The sequence below is a fragment of the Artibeus jamaicensis genome, unplaced genomic scaffold, assembly GCF_021234435.1.
Source record: "Artibeus jamaicensis isolate MK-2021 breed Jamaican fruit bat unplaced genomic scaffold, CSHL_Jam_final scaffold_1964, whole genome shotgun sequence".
In the NCBI taxonomy this organism is placed as follows: domain Eukaryota; kingdom Metazoa; phylum Chordata; class Mammalia; order Chiroptera; family Phyllostomidae; genus Artibeus; species Artibeus jamaicensis.
In genome coordinates, this window is record NW_026522030.1 from 70,857,823 (window position 1) to 70,881,804 (window position 23,982).

Here is a 23,982-nt window from a genome sequence, read left to right on the forward strand (position 1 = left end):
CTTAAATGTACTAAGTATTCAGTATACTGAGCATCAATGGATTTTAAGTTGTGTTTTTCTGAAGTTTAAAGGAATTCCTCCTCTGCTTCTTGATAACTTTTGCTTATGCCCAGTTTCTCTGCTCACAGGGGCCTTCCTTGAGCCCTCTCCCAGGCTGTGTATGTCGTATTTACCATACTGCCTGTCTTCTGTGTGACAGTTCCCAACATGATTTGTGACACTGATCTATTTGATTCCATGACTTTTAAAAAAGGCTTTATTTATTTATTTTTAGAGAGAGGGGAAGAGAGGGAGAAAGGGGAAACATTAATGTGATTGCCTCTCATGCGCCCCCTACTGGGGACCTGGCCCGAAACTCAGGTACAAGCCCTAACTGAGGATGGAACCAAAGTTCGCAGGCTGACACTCAATCCACTGAGCCACAACTGCCAGGGCAGATTACTTGACTTTTAACTCTCTCTTGATGGGTTGGAGCTCTCTGAAATCAGAGTCCACACCTGTCTTATTCCTAAACCCAGCATTGAAACAGGTCTTGGCGTAAAAGAGGATCTCTATAAATATTTTTTATTGGAATGAAAACACATATCACTATTGATACGATAAAAACAACTCCTTTTAAAGATAATAATCACCTGTCCAAGGAAGATATTTCCAAGTTGTTAAGATGTATATCTTTGTTTTATTTTATATATTATATACTATATTATCTATGTGTTGATAATAGATAATACAGCATCTATCTATACTGTATTATCTATTATCATATGTGTTGTCTGCTGCATTAGTTAAGGTGCTGAAGGCCCAGTACTCTGGTCACCTCATGGGCTGTGCTGCAGGTGAACACAGTGGGAAAGAGAGGGAGGAAAAAAGGGAGGGAGGAAGGGAGGAGTGCGCCTTGGTTGGGGAGGAATGGGGAAGGAGGGGGCTAACTGGTACTTTCCCTTCCTTCGTTTTCCCAGGGAAAAGTATGTGGCTGGTACACTTTGTCTTTCCTCCCCGGGGCAAAAGCAAAGGCACTGAAGGAGGTGACTGTTGCTTTTTTCTAAACAGAAAAAATACACAGAGGGAAAGAGACAATGAAGAGAAAGTGCTTTGGATTCATTTTCAAGATGATGCCCATCAGTAGGAAAACAGGCCAGAGAAGGGGAGAGAGCGTAAGTGAATATGGTGAAGATGACAACTTTGAGAGCATGGTGGTCTAGATTCCCAAACTCAGTGGGTGACTGGATGTGACCTTCTGTGAAAGCCTCCATCCCTGGGCCTCTCCCCTACTTCTTTGTTGTCATTTAACAGCATCAATCTCAGTGTGAATGGCCTCACCCACTCTGTAAGCTCTGAGACTGTGGATGTGTAAGTAGACTCATGTGCATGCATGCACATGTGCACGTATGCACCCATGAGTGCACACTCACGTATGTTCATGAACAAATGCATTCATGTGCCTGTGTACAGAAGCATGTGCATATGCACTCACATGCCTGTGTGCCTTACATGTGTGCTCACGTGCTAATGGACACACATGTGCTTGGGTGTGCATTCATGTATGTGCCCACACGTGTACTCATGTACCTATGTGTGCTCATGTGACTGAGTGCATGCATGTGAATGCACATGTGCATTAATGTGCCTATGTGCATATTTGTGTGCATCTATGTGCACAGCCATGCAACTAAACTATAGAACAACCATCATGCAGAACTGCCTGAAATCTGGCTGAATAGAGGTCTTATAACGAAAGAAATAAGAAGAAATCACACCAAGACTAATAGGAAGGGTGGAGATGTGGAATGGGCTGGTCCCACACCCTTGTGCAGTGGTTAAAAATTGGGAAGGGTATCTTGGCTATGGATGTCCACCCCGAGGAACCAGGGTTCCCAGTTCCATACCAGGCTCTCCAGCCCAGGGCTCCAGTGCCAGGAAGAGAAGTTCCCATAACTTTTGGCTGTAAAAACCAGCCAGGATTGTGGCTGAGTGAGATGGAGGGCTGCTGGAACACCAGGTACTCCTCCTGAAGGGCCCAAGTACAGACTTACTTGCTGACAGACTAATGCTCTCACCAGCAGCACTGGGGAAATAGCCAAAAGATGCCACGGACATATGAGGAGGAACTGAATTGTTTAGCATCTGGGTGACAGCAGGAGGGGCAGCTTACTCCAAGACAGAAATGCTGGGAGATGCCATTGTCCCTTTGCTGAGTCCTCTTCCCACAGAGCCTGCAGGCAGGTGCCATATCCATATCTGAGTCTCCATGATTCTGGTTTACCCCTACCCTGGTAATTCCCTGAAACCTTGGCTCACCCAACATACAGCCCCACCCAAAATCTTTCCAGTGGCTTTTCCTACAAATTGCCTGTCTTGGCTCATGCTGCCAACTTTCCTAAAATCTCTCAAACAAGCAACATCTGGCCTTTGTGTATCACATACATGTTATTAAGTAGTCCCAATCCCAGCGCTAGTGGCAGCTGCCATTGGTTCATAGCTTGGCCTCTTCTGGTCACCTGCAAGCGCAGCAAAAATAGCAGATACAGAGTGATCTGCAGATCACTCTGTATTTCATGCAGGGTTGCCCCAGGTTGGGCATAGGGGACAGCTGATCTTGGACTGCACCTCCCAGTAGTCCCCACAGTCAGTGTACCTGGTAGACAACTTCAGACCACATCAAAGCACCACCCAATCAGCTCCACAAATGACATACTCAAGGAGTGGACTTGGCGGATACCTAAGCCCCACAGAAGTAAATTCTGCCCCATGGGGTAAGTTCCTGCACAGCAGATTCCCCATAATAATTGCAACTCAGTCCTTGAAGCCTACTGGTATGGGGGAGGGGATATCCCACCCATTGATATGCCAATAGCAATCAGTGTTCAACTATAACAGGAGGATGCACACATCCTACACAGGGGGTGCACCTGAAACAGCAGCTAGATGACTGGGGAGGCTGTGCCAATGGGCCCTAGAGGATATCTATTACATAAGGCCACTCTACCAAGACTGGGATATGTAGCAGCAGTCCTAATACATAAAAACAAACACAGGAAAGCAACAAAAATGTGGAGACAAAGAAACATGTCTCAAATGAATGAACAGAACAAAATTCCAGGAAAACAACTAACCAAAATGAAGACATTAGGAGGCAAGCAATCTACCAGATGCAGAATTCAAAACACTGGTTATAAGGATGTTCAGTGAACTTAGGGGAAGTTAGATAAACTTAGAACTTCAACAAAGAAAGAGGAAACATAAAAATGGAGACAAAAAAGAACCTATCATAAATGAAGAATACACTAACTGAAATGAAGAATACATTACCGGGAATCCACAGTGGAGTAGATGAAGCAGAAGATCAAACCTGCGAATAGGAAGATAAGGAAGAAGAAAACACCCAAACAGAATGGCAAAAAAGGAAAAGGAATTAAAAAAATAAGGATAGTTTATAGAGCCTCTGGGATAACTTCAAGCATATCAACATTCACATCATGGGGATGCTGGAAGAAGAGAAAGAGCAAGAAACTGAAAACATACTTGAAAAATTAATGATGAAAAACTTTCCTAACCTGGCAAAGGAAATAGACATACAAGTCCAGTAATCACAGAGAGTCCCAAACAAGATGAATCCAAAGAGGTCAACACCAAGAAACATCAAAATTAAAGTGCCAAAGGTTAAAGACAAAAAGAGAATCTTAAAAGCAGCCAGAGAAAAGCAGTTAATTATCTACATTGGAACTCCCATAAGGCTGTCAGCTGATTTCTCAACAGAAATGTTGCAGGCTGGAACAGACTGGCATGAAATATTCAAAGTGATGAAAAGCTAGGACCTACAACCAAGATTACTCAACCCAGCAAAGCTATCATTTAGAAGGGAAAGGTGTTTCCCAGAACAGAAAAAGCTCAAGTTAATCACCACTAAACTATCAGTACATGAAATGTTAAAGGATCTTCTTTAAGAAGAAGAAAAAAAATATGAATGATAAAATGGCAATAAATACATATCTCTCAATAATTACTTTAAATAAAAATGTATTAAATGCTTCAATCAAAAGACATATGGTGGCTACATGGATAACAAAACAAGATACTTACATATGATGTCTACAAGACACTAACTACAGATTGAAAGACACACACAGACTTAAAATAAAGGGATGAAAAAAATATATTTCATGAAAAGGGAAACAAAACAAACTACCAAAAAAGCTGGGGTAGTAATACTTATACCAGACCAAATAGACTTTAAAACAAAGGCTATAACAGGAAACAAAGAAGAACCCAACAATTCCACTTCTGGGTATTTCTCCGAAGAAACCCAAAACAATAAATTGAAAATACATATACATCAATATGTTTACTGCAGCATTATGACCAAGACATGGAAGTAACCTAAATGTACATCAATAAATGAACGGATAAAGAAAAATTGGTACACAAATACAATGAATTATGATTCAGCCATAAAAAACAGTGGAATCTTGCCATCTGCAACAACATGAATGGACCTAGAGGGTACTATGCTAAGTGAAATAAGGCAGACATAGAAATGCCAGATGATTTCACTTATATATGGAATCTAAAAAAACAAAATAAAAAAATAAGCAGAACAGAAACAGTTCCATAGATACAGAACATTCTGATGGTTGCCAGATGAGAGGGGGTCAAGAGAATGGGTGAAAAAGGTGAAGGGATTAAGAAGTACAAACTGGTAGTTACAGAAGAGTCACAAGATGTAAAGTACAGCAAAGGGAATATAGTCAATGATAGTGTCATAACTATGTATAATGTCAGATGGGTACTAGATTTATTAGGGTGACCACTTTGTAAGTTATATAAATGTCTAATCACTGGGCTGTATACCTGAAACTAATATAATATTGTATGTGAACTATAATTTAAAAATAAAGTGATTTTTTAAAACGTAGTAGCTATTACTTATTGAACACATATTCTGTAACATACACTATAAAAGTTCTCATTTAAATTTTATAATATCTGTAAAAGACCAATATTATTATCAAGTGTCATGATGTATCACTTTGTGATATGGTACAGACAAACCTGCTCCAAACAATGCTGACCTCTCCTTTTTGCTCACATCCCTCTGATGAAGGTGGCCTGGCTCCTGCCATGTTTGCCCTATTTGTCTGCCCCTTGATTAGAGCTCTGAAAAGATGGGGAACCCCTCGGACAGGGCTAAACTATGAGGCAGGAGAGTTCATCATTCGGCTGCCTCCAGGAGCAAAATACACTCCCCCTTAAGGGGAGAGAACATATGTTTTCATATGTTTACTTTCCTTTGAAAAGGTTCAAAACATCTTATAACCATTATTACTTCATTCCTTTTAATATCCATGTGGGTGTCAATTGTTGTGTGGCTTCTTAAAAGATGGAGAAACTGCAGTGTGACAAGACTGGCCAATGTCAACCTAGACAGAGGGCTGAAGACAGTACTCCCAGCACCAGTGCAGACATCACACCACGCCCGTGCCCGTCTATGGATCGCCAACGTGGAAGATGCTCTTAAACTCTTGAGAAGAAAATGAAAGCATTAACTCCAGTTGCTAAAAAAATTGTTAGGTACTATAAGTGGACTTACTTCCTAAGGAAATTATGAGAGTCCGTGTGAAAATGCTTAATATTCAGGGAAGAAACAGACTACATATTCTAGGGGAAAAAAACATGTACATTGTTTTTGCTTCTGATCCAAACTCTTGAGATGGTAGTGCAGGTGTATTTTTAGGTCTAGACATGAATATACAGGAGTGGTAAAGCTGAAAGTTGACTTTTCAAATCAAGGCACCCGGAGTCCAACCCAATGGTAACTGTTTCTCCTCTAAAATCCTGTGGCTTGAATCTCACAACAGACAAGCAGAGCATTTCCACTTTGCTGGGACACGGGATTTACAGGAAATTACTCTTCTGCATGTCTGATCACTATGAAAATTGATTTTCTACAGATAGGTAAAAGTAGCAGGCCATCTCAGCTGCCTACCCTCCTGATCTATGCCTATGAGTAGCACTTCCACCTTCTGACTGAAGCCTCCAGGGTCTCTGGAGCAGCAGGTGGGTGCACCCTCTGGTTGGAGAGCTCTATGAGTTTTAGACGTCCATCTCCAGTCCCTGTGAGCTATACATGTGGTCACAAGTAGCTACAACAGCAGGGGAGAGAATATTTTAGATGCCCTGGCATGATGCTGGCTAGAAGCCACAAAATGAGCAACTGCTCTTCTCTTTGTGATGTACAAGTACAAAGAAATAGACCCACACTTACATGAAAATGGCAGGGCATGTGCCATATTGTTTGCTCAGTTGATTTCTGAGGGTAGAGTGACAGGAATGGGGAGCTGAGTATCAGCCACATCCGCTACTGTGCCTATCAACTTGTTGATCAGGAGAAATGTTTTTATCTCTCTTTACTCCTGTCCTCAGCCTCTTGAGATTCTAAAGATGATGTTCTATCCATGTCTCTGCACATGACCCAGCCACTTCAACATGGATTAAAGGACAGACGGAGAGACCCTTGGGAGTGCAGGTACTAGACGGAGGCAAGGTTTCGGAACTTCAGTGCTCAGGTCTAAAGTGGAAGATGCTCCTGTTTTGGAATGCAACTTACCTTCTGTACAGGTTTTAAATATTAAGTGCCCTCTCTAAATGTGGATACAAATAGGGTATATCTCAAAGCTTTAAACATGGTTATTTGTTTTCTTGATCAAAAGAAGTCATTTGTACTTGGATAGATAATGAAGGTTGCTGACTTAACATTTATAAAATAAGTACTCCCTAGTTCCATGGAGGAGGAAAAGTACTTAGTTAAAACCAACACATGAACATGTACACACAAACACAATAATTGAAGTGCAAAGACAGAACTTGTAGCTGTCAATACTGTTGGGACATCAGTGGCAGGGTACATTGGGTAAGGTACTCTGCAGGGTGCTCTTTCATATGGCAGGCCAGGGCCCAGGATTTGTCTGGATTTCCCTCTGAGCACTGCCAGCTTTTACTTCTCTTTGTCTCTTAAACATCAGCATTTAAGGAGAAACCTCTCACTGACAATGTCTAAAATGCAATTCCTCATCTCCCTGCTTCCACTTTCAAATACTGTCCCTCCTGCTCCTGCTGCAACAAACCAACTCCCCAGATAAAACAAGGGTCCCTATATTTCCAGTGCAACTTCAGAGTAGCTGAGTGATCAGAAGAAAAGGCCAGGCTCATGCTGGATTCCTCCATTCAAAGTTCATCACCCATCACCCACATCATGCCTCTGGAATCTCTCAGATTGCTCCTTACTCTTCAACCCCAGGGCCACTACTACCATTCCTGCCCTGGTTCCAGCTCTAGATCTGCTGACTGAACTGCTGTACTGGATTCAAATTGGTCTCCTAACTTTTCTTTCTTCCCACACCCCATCTACCTTCCATGCTGCTCCCACCCCAGAGTACCTTCCCTACCTGCTAATGGGACTCCTCTACTTAAAACCTTCATGGTATTTCTTTGCCTGAATACTAAAGGCTAGGACTGATGAGGCCCTTCTCTGTGTACCCAGGACTGTGAAGCTTCCCAGAGCACTTCCTACATTGAGTCACAATGTATGTTTCATGTATGTCTTCAGCAGTCAACTAGGAGCTTCCTGGGGACTAGGCATGGAATTAATTCCCTCTGTTCCCCATTGTCCAACCTAAAGCCTGGAATGGGAGGTGCGCAATAGAGAATGTTAAATTAATAGAAGCAAGAGAACAATGCAAAAGCAGTGTGATGGAGGATGCCACCCCCTGAACACTGACTGGCTGGTTGAATCTGAAAAACCTTGCCCTGTTCAGAATGGCCCACTTGCCTAATGGATGTGCCTAAGAATCATTTTGCAAAAGAGTCAAATAGATGTTCTAGGGATAGGTGTGGGCTTTTGGAGACCTAGATAAAACTGATACAATATGCTGCATAGGTAAAAGGGCAAAGAGTCTGTTTCAATAGTTGAATTAGATTCAGAGAGTAGTTAGCAGGAAAGATGTTTGAGTTTCAAAACATATTCCAGCACATTTGCTGAAACAGGTTCACTGTAGTTATAAAGTTGTCTTAATTTTTAAGGAGAACTTTTACTTTTATTTTTATTTTTTAATCCTCATATGAGGACATTTTCTTCATTGCTTTTAGAGAGAAGAAGGGAGAGAGAGAAACACTGATGCAAGAGAGATGCACTGATTGCTTACCTCCCCCATCCACCTGGGCCAGGGATCTGCATCCAGCCGGGAATCATATGTGTCCATTTTAGGGGTGGCACACATCCAACTGGGAGTCACACATGCGCGTACACGAACCTGGGGTTAACTCACAACCTAGGTATGTGCCCTGACTGAGAATCAAACCCATAACTCTTTAGCTAAAAGACAATGCTCCAACCAATTGAGCCACAATGGCCAGGACTAAAGAGAATTTTTAAAAGGCACCTTAAACCCGGTAGCCTAAACATGATCCTAACTGGGAGAAGTACCCACTCATTAGGGAAGAAGGTTGGCGGTCACTGGCCACCATTAAACAGAGATGCTGCTCATCCACAATTACAACAAACATCTTTTGCTCGGTCCACAGTATGTCACCTCAATAAATATTCACAATGAGAGGATGCTGGGAAGATGGCGATGGAGTAGGACAGAGCAAATTCTAGCTCCTGTACTCGTGGGTGAAAATTCTGGCAGATCTATACAGAAACAGCACAATAAAACATTGGTTACCCAGCATTTATGAAATTAAAAGACCAGAGATTGTGACCAACACTGAAACACCACACAGCGGCAGAGTGAGCTACAGGATCTGGGACACCCGCGAACCCTGTGATGGGCCTGGGCGCCAGAGGAGTCAGCTACGGGAGCCGGGACACTCAGAAGTGGTAGGCAACCAGTGCAGGGACCAGCGCGAGGACCACTGTGAGAGTAGGTGGAGACGGGGAACATCAAGATACTTGAAGGAGTCTGCACCACTGAAATTCACAGGTATTATACCACAGAAGTTCACATCATAAACCCAGGGAGTCAGAACAGATAAATTTTAGAAGCTGAGACTAACAAGAAGAGTCTCAAACAATGGGAAGACAAAGCAACAATCCCCAAATGAAAGAAAAAGCAGAAACTTCAGAAAGAATGTTAGATGAAATAGAGGCTAATCAACTATCAGATATTGAATTCAAAGCACTGGTTATTACGAAGTTCAGAGAGTTTACAATGAACTACCAGAAACTATAGGAGAGCTACAATAATCTCTCTGCAAACTATATCAACATGAAAAAGGAAACAGAAAACATCAGCAAGGGACAAGAGGAAATGAAGAATACAATTTCCGAATTAAAAAACATAGTAGAAAGTTTCAAAACTAGAATAGATGAGGCGGTGGATCGGATTAGCAAGTTGGAGGACAAAGTAGAAAGAATCTCACAGAAAGAACAAGAAAATGAAAAGAGACTCAGAAAGAATGAAGAGGGATTAAGAGAAATGCAAGACAATATGAAACGTAATAATATCCAAATAATAGGAATACCAGAAGGAGAAGAAGAACAACAAGGGATAGAAAACCTATTTGAAAGAGTAATGAGAGAAAATTTCCCTAATTTGATGAGAGAAAAAGTCACACAAATCCAGGAATCACAGAGAGTTCCAATCAAGAGGAACCCAAAGAGGCCCACTTCAAGACACATCATCATCAAAATGGCAAAATTCCAAGACAAACAGAGAATCTTAAAGGCAGCAAGGGAGAAAAAAGAAGTAACATACAAGGGAGCCCCAATAAGGTTAGCTACTGACTTCTCAATGGAAACACTTCAAGCAAGAAGAGAAGGGCAAGAAATATTCCAAGTAATGAGAACCAGAGGCCTACAACCAAGGCTACTTTACCCAGCAAGGCTCTCAATCAAGATAGAAGGCCAAATAAAGAGCTTCCAAGACAAAAGAAGTCTAAAAGAATACGCGTCCACCAAACCAGCTCTACAAGAAATACTAAAAGGACTGCTTTAAGGAAAGGAAGGAAAACAGGGAAACAGAGAGGAACACAGGTACAAAAATGACAATGAATAAGTACCTATCAATAATAACCTTAAATGTAAATGGATTAAATACTCCAATCAAAAGGCACAGAATAGCTGAATGGATAAGAAAGCATGACTCACACATAGGCTGCCTACAAGAGACCCACCTCAGGACAAAAGACCATCACAGACTAAAAGTGAAAGGCTGGAAACAAATTTTCCAAGCAAACAGAAAAGAAAAAAAAAAAAAAGCTGGGGTAGAAATTCTCATATCAGACAAAATAGACTTCAAAAAAAGGGCCATAAAGAAAGACCCAGAAGGTCACTTCATAATACTCAAGGGAAGAATCCACCAAGAAGACATTCACATCATAAATATATATGGACCCAACATAGGGGCACCCAAATATATCAAGAAAATCTTAGAGGACTTCAAGAAAGATATAGACAGCAACACAATTATACTAGGGGATTTTAAACACCCCACTGTCAAAAATGTACAGATCTTCCAAAGTATCAACAAAGATATTGCGGCATTAAACAACACCCTAGATGAAATAGACGTAACTGATATATATAGAGCCCTTCATCTGAAAGAAGCTAAATACACATTATTTTCAAATGCACATGGGACATTCTCAAAGACAGACCACATGATAGGACACAGAATGAGACTCAAAAAATTCAAGAAAACTGAAATCATACCAAGCATCTTCTCTGACCACAAGGGACTGAAATTGGAAACCAACCCCAAAGGAAAAAAACCAAAGCACCCAAAATCATGGAGACTGAATGGTATGCTATTAAACAACGAATGAGTCAAGAATGAAATTAGGGAAGAAATCAAAACGTTTCTGAAAACAAATGAAAATGATCTCAGAATAATCCAAAACTTATGGGACACAGCAAAAGCTGTCCTGAGAGGGAAGTTTATAGCAATACAGGCCTACCTAAAGAAAATAGAAACATTTCAAACAACCTAACCCTACCCCTGCAAGAACTCAAGGAACAACAACAAAGACAGCCCAGAGCAAGCAGAAGGAAGGAAATAACCAAGATCAGAGAACAATTAAATGACACAGAGACTAAAAGCACAATTCTTAGGATCAATGAATCCAGGAGTTGGTTCTTTGAGAAGATAAACAAAATAGACAAGCCTTTAAGTAGGCTCATCAACAAGAGAGCGGACACAAATAAACACAATCAGAAATGAAAGAGGAGACATTACAACTGATACCACAGAAATAGAAAGGATTGTAAGAAATTACTATGAAGAACTGCATGCCAAGAAATTTGAAAACCTAGGGGAAATGGACGCATTTCTAGAAAAATACAATCTTCCAAAACTCAATGAAAAAGAAGCACAAAATCTGAACACACCAATAACAGCAAAAGAAATTGAAGCAGTAATCAAAAAACTCCCATCACACAAAAGCCCTGGACCAGATGGTTTCACAGGAGAATTCTACAAAGCATTTAAGGAAGAGCTAACCCCTATTCTTCACAGACTATTTCAAAAAGTCCAGAAGGATGGAAAACTCCCAAATTCTTTTTATGAAGCCAGCATTATCCTAATTCCAAAACCAGACAGAGACAGAACAAAGAAAGAAAACTTTACGCCAATATTGCTGATGAACATAGACGCTAAAATCCTCAACAATATATATCAAAAACATCATACACCATGACCAAGTGGCATTCATCCCAGGAATGCAAGGATGGTTCAATATTCACAAATCAGTAAATGTAATACATCACATAAACAAAAGCAAACACAAAAACCACATGATCATATCAATAGACATGGGAAAAGCTTTTGATAAGGTACAATACCCATTTATGATAAAAACACTTAGTAAAGTGGATATAGAGGGAGCATTCCTCAATATAATAAAGGCCATATATGAGAGACCTACAGCCAACATTATACTCAATGGGCAAAAACTAAAATCTTTTCCACTAAGATCAGGAACAAGAGAAAGGTGTCCACTTTCACCACTCCTATTCAATGTAGTATTGGAAGTTTTAGCCACAGCGATCAGCAAAAAAAAGAAATAAAAGGCATCCAAATAGGAAAGGAGGAAACAAAATTGTCACTTTGCAGATGACATGATAGTGTACATGGAAAATCCTATAGACTCTACCCAAAAACTGCTCGAACTAATTAATGAATTTGGCAAAACAGCGGGTTACAAAGTCAATATCCAGAAATCAAAGGCATTTTTGTATACCAACAACGAATCAGCAGAAGCAGAAATCCAGGAAAAAATCCCATTTGATATAGCAAAAACAAAAATAAAATATCTGGGAATAAACCTAACCAAGGAGATAAAAGACCTGTATGCAGAAAACTACACAACACTGAAGAAAGAAATCAAGGAAGACACAAACAAATGGAAACATATACCTTGTTCATGGATAGGAAGAATTAACATCATCAAAATGTCAATACTACCCAAAGCAATTTACAGATTCAATGCAATTCCTATTAAAGTTCCAATGGCATACTTCACAGACATAGAACGAACACTTCAAAAATATATATGGAACCATAAAGGTGCCCGAATAGCAGCTGCTATTTTGAGAAAGAAGAACAAAGTAGGAGGGATCACAATACCTGATATCAAACTGTATTACAAGGCCACTGTAATCAAAACAGCCTGGTACTGGCATGAAAACAGGCACATAGACCAATGGAACAGAACAGGGAGCCCAGAAATCAACCCATCTCTCTACAGTCAATTAATATTCGACAAAGGGGGCAATAACATAAAGTGGAGTAAAAATAGCCTCTTCAACAAATGGTGTTTGGAGAACTGGACAGCTACGTGCAAAAAAATGAAACTTGAGCACCAACTTACGCCATACACCAAAATAAATTCAAGGTGGATAAAAGACTTAAATATAAGCCTTGAAACCATTAAAGTCCTAGAGGAGAAACATTGGCAGGAAAATCTCAGATACTTCACGCAGCAACATTTTTACTGATATGTCCCCTAGAGCAAGGAGTATAAAGGAAAGAATTAACAAATGGGATCTCATCAAAATTAAAAGTTTCTGCGTGGCTAAAGAAAACAGTATCAAATTAAATAGACAACCAACTGCATGGGAAAACATATTTGCCAGTGATACCTCAGAGAAAGGTTTAATCTCCAAAATATACAAAGAACTTACACGACTCCACTCTAAGAAGACAACCAACCCAATTAAAAAATGGGAAAGGACTTGAACAGACACTTCCCCAAGGAGGACATACAGAAGATCCAGAGACACATGAAGAAATGCTCAATATCGCTAGCTATCAGAGAGATGCAAATTAAAACCACAATGAGATACCACTTTACACCAGTCAGAATGGCTATCATAAACAAAGCAACCAACAACAAATATTGGAGAGGTTGTGGGGAAAAGGGGACCTTAGTTCACTGTTGGTGGGATTGCAGACTGGTACAACCACTATGGAAAACAGTATGGAATTTTCTCAGAAAAATAAAAATCGACCTGCCTTTTGATCCAGCAATTCCACTGCTAGGATTCTATCCTAAGAACCCCAAAACATCAATTTCAAAGAACCTATGCACCACAATGTTCATAGCAGCACAATTTACAATACAATAGCCAAGAGCTGAAATCAACCTAGGTGCCTGTCAGTAAATGAATGGATCAAAAATTGTGGTACATATACACAATAGAATTCTATGCAGCAGAGAGAAAGGAGCTACTACCCTTTGCAACAACATGGATGGAACTGGAAAGCATTATGCTGAGTGAAATAAGCCAGGGGTTGAAAGGCAAATACCATATGATCTCACCTTTAACAGGAAACTAAACAACAAAACAGACAAGCAAGCAAAATAAAAACAAATACACTGAAATAGAGAACAGGGGGACAGGGACCAGAGGGGAGAGGGGAGGGAATTTAAGGGGGAAAAATGGGAGGGATTTAGAGGAACAAGTATAAAGGACACAGAGACAATAACTAAGGGGGGTGGAAATGGGAGGGAGGTGGGGAGCATGGGGGAGGGGTGGGCTGGGATGGGAGAAATAAACAGAAAACTGTACTCAAAAAACAACTAAATAAAAAAATAAAGAAATATTCACAATGGTAAAATTCAGGTTCCCTGGAACAAGAGAGCGCAGGGCCATCCAAATGAACTCCATAACCTTATTAGGAAGGGATAAAAAGAAAGAAGACTTCCCAAACTAAAATTCAATTTGTCACTTCCATGAAAACTACTGTATTTGTGCCCTAAAAAGTTCTGAAAGAATGCACAGTCATTACTCAGAAACACACTTTAGTAACAAGAGGTAATGACATAATTTCTATTAGTTTTATTCTTCCTTTTTTTTTTTTTTCTGCATTAGTTCCTAAGGAAAGCCCTCCGTTCTATTACAGGACCTGAAAAGTTATTCCAGGGAAGGTACAAAAGAGAAGGAAAATAAAAAATCATACAAGTAAACTATTGTTCTTGACCTTAGGAATGATAACTACATCTGAAGTGATTTTTGCATGTAGAAAATCCGTATTTCTCTTTGAAAAGAAAAGATGATAGATCTGAAACATCTCAGACCTTCCAAAACAAGCCATACTTCCTTGGAGTCACCTTAGAAGGCTATGTGTCTGGGCCAGTGACTACAGTCCCATGCAATCTCCATGGGCAAGACTTCCTTTAGCATCAAAGGCATGAACAGAAAAAGGTAGAAATTTAGGAAGTTAACAAATAATATGGTTATGTTAATTCTGTATGATGCCCCAATTTGCTTTATGTGTGTGCTCCCATCTGATTTTTTTTTAAAGCTGAACAATAACATTTCTAACTATTGAACCAAGAACTGGAGGTAGAAGGTGGAAGAAGAAGAAAAAAATCTCTATGCCTTCATGGCCCCATGATTCCTCCAACCCCCTAAATTTACCTTCATCTCCCAGTAGCATAAACCCTGACACCTTACCTGTAAGACCCCTGAATCAGGCTACCTACAAGACAGGCTCATCAACACAGAGGTGTCTGGCCTTGCATGGATCTAAATCAATGTCTGCTTTAAACAATTCCACAGAGTTCCACATTTGGAAATCTGTTCCAAGCATAAAAATATGGCTAAAACTGTGGGACAGAAAGGAGAGTAATGTTTAATTTCTCAAGATGCCCCCTTTAACATTTGAATACCAATTTTACTGCTAGAAATTATGTTCCAGGGTATTCAATTTTAGTACCTAAATTAAGATAGGAAATTAGAAGGAAAGGTTGGAATGAATCTAACACAGACTTTGATGAATCCCTGTGGGCAGTTAGCCAGACTAAAACTGGACACCTCCAAAGAAGAGGATCTTTCTTTGCAGAGTGAGCTCATACAGTGAAGAGCATGGGTGAGAGCCAGACAGACCTCATTCCAATCTGCACTGGCTCCTTTGCTATCTAAGGAATCTTAGAAAGTTACTTAACCTGCGGAACATTGTGGGTAAGAGCAGAGGTTCCAGAGCCGGGCTACCAGCCCTGCTGGACACAGCTCTGACAGCACTGGTTGCTTACTCAGCCCCTCAGTACCTCAGTTCTCTCACTGGTAAAACAGGGATAAAAAAACAACATACCAGATAGTATTGTTTAGAGGATTAACTGAGTGCCTGTTTATAGTAACCTGTGAAAAAGTGTTGGCTTATAATCATGATGATGATGATGATGATGGTGATGATAATGATGGTGATGATGAAGAAAAAGAAAATGCTGTAATGAGGATCAAATGGATCTCCTGTAAATAGATCCTGAATATATGCCTAAAGCACAGAAGCTGATTAATGTTATAATTATACCAATTGGAAATTAATTACCTACTTTTCATATGTATTATTTCATTTAATGCTCTGTGAAACCCTGCCAGAGAGGGTAGAAAACTGGAATTTGGAGGGATGAAGTGACCTGCTCCGAATGTTGTATAGATGGGAAGGGGTAGAGCTGGGGTTAGAACCGTAAAGAGCCTGACTTCAGATGCCACGCTCATTATTACACAGTATTTTCACTTCAGTAAAACTTATTGTGTTTCCTTATATTAAGTCATGCTAACTACAGCCACCCTAACTTTTACAACTTTTGTCTCTTCCATTCTTTTCCACAGCAGCTGAGGCCACACAGTGTCTTTGGTTTGCCTCATGTACCACTCTGGGGGCTCCTGACTCAGGCCTCCCTGCTGTGCCCACTAGCTTCCAGTAGCCACACGGGCCCCTTTCTAAGTTTGGTTGATCCTCTTAGGACTCCTGCTGGCTGGGCCAGGTCCCTGCCTCTATTAAGAGGAAGATTGAACTTTCTTGGTTTAATAAGTCAAACAATGGCAGGGTCATTCTAAACATAAAAGCAAAACTAGGCTCTTAATTCCTAAACTGGCCCTCACCTTTTTTCTTCTGGGATGTTCTCCAACAACATTTGAAGGAAATCCTGGAATGAGAAAAAAGCAAACCATTAAAGATGTCCATCGATGAGTAACTGCCAGGAGTCATGCCAGAGACAGAGCATTCCCAGCTGTTGACAGCTACCTGCTGGAGAAGCTTGGCCCAAATGGAATTATTAGACTACATACCTAATTTGTTAATTTACCAAGGCTTCAATCCAATCAGTTTAAGAAATTTCTTTTGTAAAAACCAAAAACAATCTTTTTGAGGAAGTTGCAGTTGCAGCTGCAGCTCATCGCTGTTCAGCCCCCTTCTGCTCCTGGCTCACTGCTGTTCGCCTCAACCAGGAACAAGTTGGTCAGGAAGTAGTGCTGCAGCAATGGCTTTTAAAGATACCAGAAAGACACCCTATGGAACCAGAGATGGCTGTAAAGTCTTTGGAGAGGGTATGTGCTGACTTGATCAGAGGCACAAAGGAAAAGAATCTCAAAGTGAAAGGACCATTTTGGATGCCTATCAAGACTCTGAGAATCACTACAAGCAAAACTCCCTGTGGGGAGGGTTCCAAGGTTTGGGGTCAATTTCAGATGAGGATCTACAAGTGACTCATTGACTTGCACAGTCCCACTGATCTTGTTAAGCAGATTACTTCCATCAGTACTGAGCCAGGAGTTGAGGTTGAAGTCACCATTGCAGATGACTAAATCAATCTTTTTGATAAATTGACTGTCAGTTGTTAAACAAACAAACAAACAAACAAACAAACCTCAAACAAAATAAAAAATGTAATGCTTGTTATTTTAACCCAAACCAATGATTTGTTTTTGTGTTTTAACTATTTTCAAAACACAGGCTATAGGCACGCAGCACTGCCCCTCTCTACTGCACCACTTCTCTTCATGAGCTTTCCCTAGATATCCTGCTATATACTGAACAACCTCAAACTCAGAAGCTAACCACTAACTTGCAACTTTCTTGCATTGCTCAGGAAAGATAAAGACAGACATCAAGATGATTAGTATCCCAGTGCAGGAACAGAGGTGACACAATGCCAAAATTGTGCACCGTGCCTGCCTCCATCTGCAGCCTCTTGCAGTGCTATTATACAAGCCCTCCACTCTCTGACATTTAGGAGGTTTCAATGATAGATATTTTGAACCTAAAGACATGACTTACACATACCCACCGCTTCTTTTACTATGGAAAATTTCAAACAGCTTCAAACGTAGACAATAGAGTAAAATTAACCTTCATCATAGCCAATCTGCTCCATCCACTTATCTGCCTCTTGTATTATTTACAAGTGAATCCCAAATATTACATAATTTCATCAAACAATGTTTCAGTAAATGTCTCTAAAAGACAAGGACTCTTTTAAAATATAACGGCAATACCATATGGCCTTAAAAAACCTACATATGAGTATTCAAAAACCACATTTATATTGAATTTGTTCCTTGAATATTGTGACCAATCTTTTCAGTCCATCTAATTCTGGAATCTTTTTTTCTTTTTAAAGATTTTATTTATATATCTTTAGAGGGGAAGGGAAGGAGAGAGGAAGAGAAACATCAATGTATGGTTGCCTTTCATGCGTCCCCTGCTGGGAACTGGCCTGCAACCCCAGTATGTGCCCTGACTGGGAATCGAACCGCGATTCTCTGGTTCGCAGGCCCGCGCTCAATCCACTGAGCTACACCAGCCAGGGCTGGAATCTTAATTTGGTCTCAACTAGGTTTCTCAGGTAAAATGTAGGACAACCAGTTAAATGGGGGGCATACTTACCACTAAAAAAATTATTTGTTGTTTATCTGAAATTAAAATTTAACTGGGTGTTGAGCATTTTTATTTGCTAAATTAGTGTTAACCCTGTCATCTGAAGATTTGGCAAGACATATTTTCAAACAATATACAACATGAAACAAACAAGAACAACATTTAATTTTCTTGGGATCTACACTTGAAGTTTTTCTTTTAATAAATGTAAAATCTTTCAAAACAGGTTCTTTCAAGAGAGAGCAGATGACCAACTACCACACTGCCAAATGAACACACCTCCAGTGGGAAGCCCCACCCCTACCCCAGAGCCAAGCCTGGGGATCCAGGGGCTGAGTGGGGCTCTGAAGAGATTCATTTAACTCAAAGAGTGTGAAATGGAAGCAGCAGGAGGAGCTTCAGATTACAAACAGATAGAATCACAGAGGAGTGGAAATCTGCAAACAATTTGTATGACAAGTTGTTCTTTTTCTATCATTGCACTAGCATAGCCATCACTACACTGGTGAAGCCAATCATCACTTTCTACACATTTTGGGTGCTTAGGTCTATTTCTTCCAAAGGCAAAGTGTCCTTATTAAGGGCAATAATGAAAATTTTATTTCTTGCAACCTCTGTTTTCCTTATAAGACTTCACTCATTTATTGCTACTTCACCCAAAATAAATGATACTAAGAATACCAACTAATATTAAAAGCACGGATCCTGCAGTGAAAATGAGAGGGGACAACCCCAAATAGAATAATGCCTCACATCTGAAGTCCTTCCTTGCACCTGCAGTGGATACAGTATAGGGAGAAAAATAACCCAGGAAGCAAGAACAATATTTAGAATGTGAAGAATTATTTTTGCTTTCACTTCTTAAAGTCATTCTTTTTGTTTAATAATTATGTTGTAAAATTTTTGAGTTAGATATTAATTTATCACAATGGATTTATTAATAAATTATTTTGTAGGTATTTGATTGGCTGAATGGCAATATTCTGGCTTCTTAAAAAAAGTACTGTAAGTATAATTTTTTACTAATTTTACTTCATTATCTCCTTAGAGCCCATATCAACTTATCCCACTTTGTACAGTAATTTATGCTCAATTATGGTAGGGGGGAATTACACCAACTCAATGGCAAGGGGGAGACTTTAATTGCATGAGAAGCAGAGTATGCAGAGTTAACTTTAATTCTGCCCTCTTGCATTTTCCAGCTACAACTGCATCTTTCTTTATAGGACCCTACTTATCCTTTCATAGACCTAATTTTTAACCTTAAAATGCTGGTTTTCCCATGCCTTCCTTTCTTCCATCCATCCATCCTTTCTCTCTCTTTCTTTCTTTTTTTCTTGTAAATCGGCATATACCCCATGCAGTGGACTCATCACAGAAGCTTTTCCCCACTCTCCATAACAGAACATTTCAAAAAACACATTCTTTAGGAATTTTTGTTTTCATTTAGGAATCTCCTAATAATCTATATGTTAACCAGGTAAATTAAGCTTTATGATTAAAAGAAAACTATATTGATTTTGGCACATGGCTAATTAGGTCATTTTTTAGTCCTCCTGAAAGTAGTCAATGAAAAGTAGGTGCATGTAGATTCTAGTGAATAAACTGGCATTCGCTTTATAATAACACAGTGTAAGCATTTCTGACAGATATTTTTGAATAATTATCATGGCCATGGGGAGGAAGAAAAGACAGAATAAAAATAATCAAAATGTTGAAGCAAGGACAGTGTTGGCAGGGTAAGAACTGAGAAGAAAGAAGTCATGATCAAGCTTAAGAAAGCAGTTTTAATTAAGGCTGAAAAGATGATGATACTAAAATCCTGTACAGGTAGAGTGTTAGGAAGGGAAAAATTAAGAAGTAAATTTTATTTTATTTTTTAAATATATTTTATTGATTATGCTATTACAATTATCCCATTCCCCCCCTACACTCCCCTTCGACCTGTATACCCTCTCCCATCCACATTCCCCTGCTTTAGTTCATGTTCATGGGTCGTATATATAAGTTCTTTGGCTTCTATATTTCCTATACTATTCTTACCCTCCTCCTGTATATTTTCTACCTATCATTTATGGTATTTATTCTCTGTACCTTTTCCCCCTCTCTCCCTCTCCCATTCCTCTGTTGATGATCCTCCATGTGATCTCCATTTCTGTGGTTCTGTTCCTGTTCTAGTAGTTTGCTTTTGTTTTTGTTTTAGGTGTGGTTGTTAATAATTGCTGTCACTTTACTATTCATATTTTTATCTTCTTTTTCTTAGATAAGTCCCTTTAACATCTCATATAATAAAGGATTGGTGATGATGAACTTCTTGAACTTGACCTTATCTGAGAAGCACTTGATCTGCCCTTCCATTCTAAATGAAAGCTTTGCTGGATAGAGCAATCTTGGATGTAGGCCCTTGACTTTCATGACTTCAAATAGTTCTTTCCAGCCCCTTCTTGCCTACAAGGTCTCTTTTAAGAAATCAGCTGACAGTCTGATGGGAACTCCTTTGTAGGTAACTGTCTCCTTTTCTCTTGCTGATTCTAGGATTCTCTCCTTCATTTTAATCTTGGGTAATGCAATTAGGATGTGCCTTGGTGTGTTCTTCCTTGGTACAACTTCTTTGGGACTCTCTGAGTTTCCTGGACTTCCTGAAAGTCTATTTCCTTTGCCAGATTGGGGAAGTTCTCCTTCATTATTCCTTCAAATAAGTTTTCCACTTGTTGCTCTTCCTCTTCTCCTTCTGGTACCCCTATGATTCAGCTGTCGGAATTTATAAAGATGTCCTAGAGGCTGCTAAGCCTCTCCACATTTTTTAAAATTCTTGTTTCTTCATTCTGTTCTGGTTGAATGTTTCTTTCTTCTTTCTGGTCCACACCATTGATTTGAGTCCCAGTTTCCTTCCCATCATTTCTGTGAGCATCCTAATTACCATTGTTTTGAATTGTACATGTGAAAAGTTGGCTATCTCTTTGTCGCTTAGTTGTATTTTTTTCTGGAGCTTGGATCTGTTCTTTCATTTGGACCACTTTTTTGTCTTGACATGCCTGTCATGTAGTGAGGGGTGGAGCCTTAGGAGTTCACCAGGGAGGGGGTAACCCATGTCACTGTTGTTACTGAGTTGTGACACTGTATATGGGGAAGGGGTCCAAGAGGGAACAATAAAACTTGCTCCGCTCTCTGCCAGATTTCAGTCACTTCCTCCACTTCCTACAAGCAAGATGGGCCCTTCTGGTGCTGATTCACATGTGGGTGGGCTTGTATACATTCTAGGACCCTGTGGGTCTTTCCAACAAACTCTTCTGTGAGGGTAAGAATTTCTCCTGCTGCCACCTCAACTCCCACAGGTGTTTTCAATCAGAAGTTTGAGGCTTTATTTCCCCAAGCTGGGGCCATGAGTTACGCAGTCTGCCTGGCTCTCCAGTTGTTCTCCCGGTTTATCTGCACAGGAATGCAGGACCGCCCACACCACCAGCCGCCACCTCACTGGGTTCACCAGCTGCAGCCTTGCCATGAGTCCTCTCTACCTGTCTGTTTCTGCCCCTCCAACTGGTCTGGATGCGTGTGTGTTCTTTAACTCCTTGGTTGTCTGGTTTCCATACAGTTCAATTTTCTGTCAGTTCTGGTTGTTTTTTGTTTTTAAATTGTTATTATCTTTCTTTTGGTTGTGCGAGGAGGTACAGTGTGTCTACCTATGCCTCTTGGCTGTAAGTCAAGAAGTAAATTTTAAAAAGAAGGAATTGAGGGACTTCTGAGTAAAGAAACTGGTCCATAGCCTTCCTCATAAGTATTGTTAATACTATAAATAAAATTAATTAGCAATATAAACAAAAACACAATCCACTTAAAAATCAGCAAAAACTTCACCAGCATCTTTTAAACAAGGAAAGAAGTACATCCTTGTGGTATAAATTTAAAAGAGGCAACTAAGGAAAGAGATACAAGAATCCAATACAGCTTCCAACCTTTCTTCTGCACCATTTCCAACCTCATGATTAGCAGTAATGGGACTGGTGAATTGTCCAAACTCTGAAAATTCTCCCATATACCACCCACATGTTTGGAAAGAAACAGGAATATCTTTATCTTTCCTCTTTTTTGCCTGGGAAAGACTGGAAATGTTTGTTGGAAAAAGATGAGTAGTAGTTGGGAAATAAACAACTGAGGATGATACTCTGGTGAACTGTGTAGGTTCTAGAGCTCCAAGCTGAATTAGTGGAACAGTATTAATTGAGGAAGTAGCTGTAGTGGAACAGAAATAAGCTGCATCCAAATTAGGTAAAGTGAATCTTGACTGGGTACATTTAACAAAATTTTTAGTTAAAGAAGCCAAATTCTTGAAACAAAGGCTGCATACAGCTCCATGGAGCTCTTTCCCTGGGCCCCCCCCATGCACAAAATCCAAACTTCAAACTGTAGCTTAGAAAGGAAGAAAGACATGTCTAAGAAGAGATGGGAGAGAAATCAAGGATAATATTCCAATACATATGAGCATAAATAAAGGGTCAAAACAGTGTTACTGGTGCTGAGGATGAGCAAGAAGTATGGCAGAAATAAAAAGCACAACATAAAGAAAAAGAATCCAGTGTTAAAGAAAATATAGTCCAAGAAGCAGAAAACAATTCTCCATGAATGCATTACACTATAAAATAAATTAACATAAGATCATAGTAACAACATAGACTCAGTAAAATGAAAGCTCAAAGATCACAAAACAACAAAATAAAACAAAAAATGAGATTGCAAAGCAAAAGAAATAAATTAAGGACCTAAATAATGCCAATGTATTAATAAAGGACATTAATAAAATGTATTAATAAGGACATTAATAAAATAGAAACAACAAAGAACAGACATTAAAGAAAAAATAATAATGTTATAATAAAAATAATAATGTTGCTTGAGATAAATACATGCCATGAAGAATAAAAAGACAAATGCAATTAGAAAATAACAAGTATGGAGGACAAAGGTAATACAACATATGGATAACTGGTCATCTGCAAGGGAAAAATAAAAGAGAATGTGTTCAACGATGTAATTAAGACAATTTCAGTGAAAGAAGGAAAATACAAGCTATAACCAAAAATTATACACTGTTTTATAGGAAAAACAATGATATAGATTCATGGACACCAAGCCATTTTCTAAATTATTTTTATCTGCAATTAAATGTCAAAGATAATGAGAGAATTCTTCTGGCATCTAAGTGGTATGTATAGAGGGAAAAGTAAGCTGACTTCAAATTTTCAAGAGCAGTATTTAATGCCAGAAGGCAGCTGAGCAATATCCACAGAGTTCCAAGGAAATGAAAATGCAACCCAAGAATATTATGCCCAGCCAGTTTATAAATCAAATATAATGGCAATAAGCAAACATTCTCAAGCACATAAGAGCGCAGACATCACAGGACCAGTGAGTCTGCAAGTTAAACACCAATTTGATAACAAAATTCAGCCAACAAAAAGTTGAATGAAAATAAAAAATTCAAGAGTACAGAAGTATGGTAAAGTGACTATGGTGAATACTGAAATCCTTTAAATACAGAGCTAAGACTCTATAACTGTGAAAACTGTGGTTACAGTATATACTATAATTAATCTCAACCTAAACTATGCAAATATTAACTAATGAAAGTTTAGAATTGTGGGGAAAGTAGTAAAAGTACGTAACTGCTGATTTCATTATCTTTTACAAAAGTTAATCATGCTTTCTAAAATTAGAATATATAGCTAAAGAAAAAAAAGAATTTTAACATCTAAAGATTGCTTTGCAATAGTGTTTTTTTAACCACATAAGAATATTTTAGGAAACAATATCTCTTAGATTTATATGA

The 23,982-nt window shown here is 39.3% G+C and overlaps 1 protein-coding gene and 1 pseudogene across 8 annotated transcripts in view; one reads left to right on the forward strand and one right to left on the reverse strand.

The window, feature by feature from the left end:
* Window positions 1–23,982, reverse strand: part of AOPEP (aminopeptidase O (putative)) — a 439,006-nt gene that overhangs the window by 104,697 nt on the left and 310,327 nt on the right. For all 8 annotated transcript variants that reach the window (XR_005080838.2, XR_005080837.2, XR_005080836.2 and 5 more), the window contains one exon: window positions 16,385–16,428. Coding sequence is in view for 4 of the 8 variants with exons in the window: in XM_037133315.2 (XP_036989210.2) it covers window positions 16,385–16,428 (44 nt within the window). In the remaining 4 variants the exon portion in view is untranslated. The remainder of the gene's footprint in view (window positions 1–16,384; window positions 16,429–23,982) is intronic.
* LOC119040364 (40S ribosomal protein S20-like) lies at window positions 16,762–17,086 on the forward strand (annotated as a pseudogene).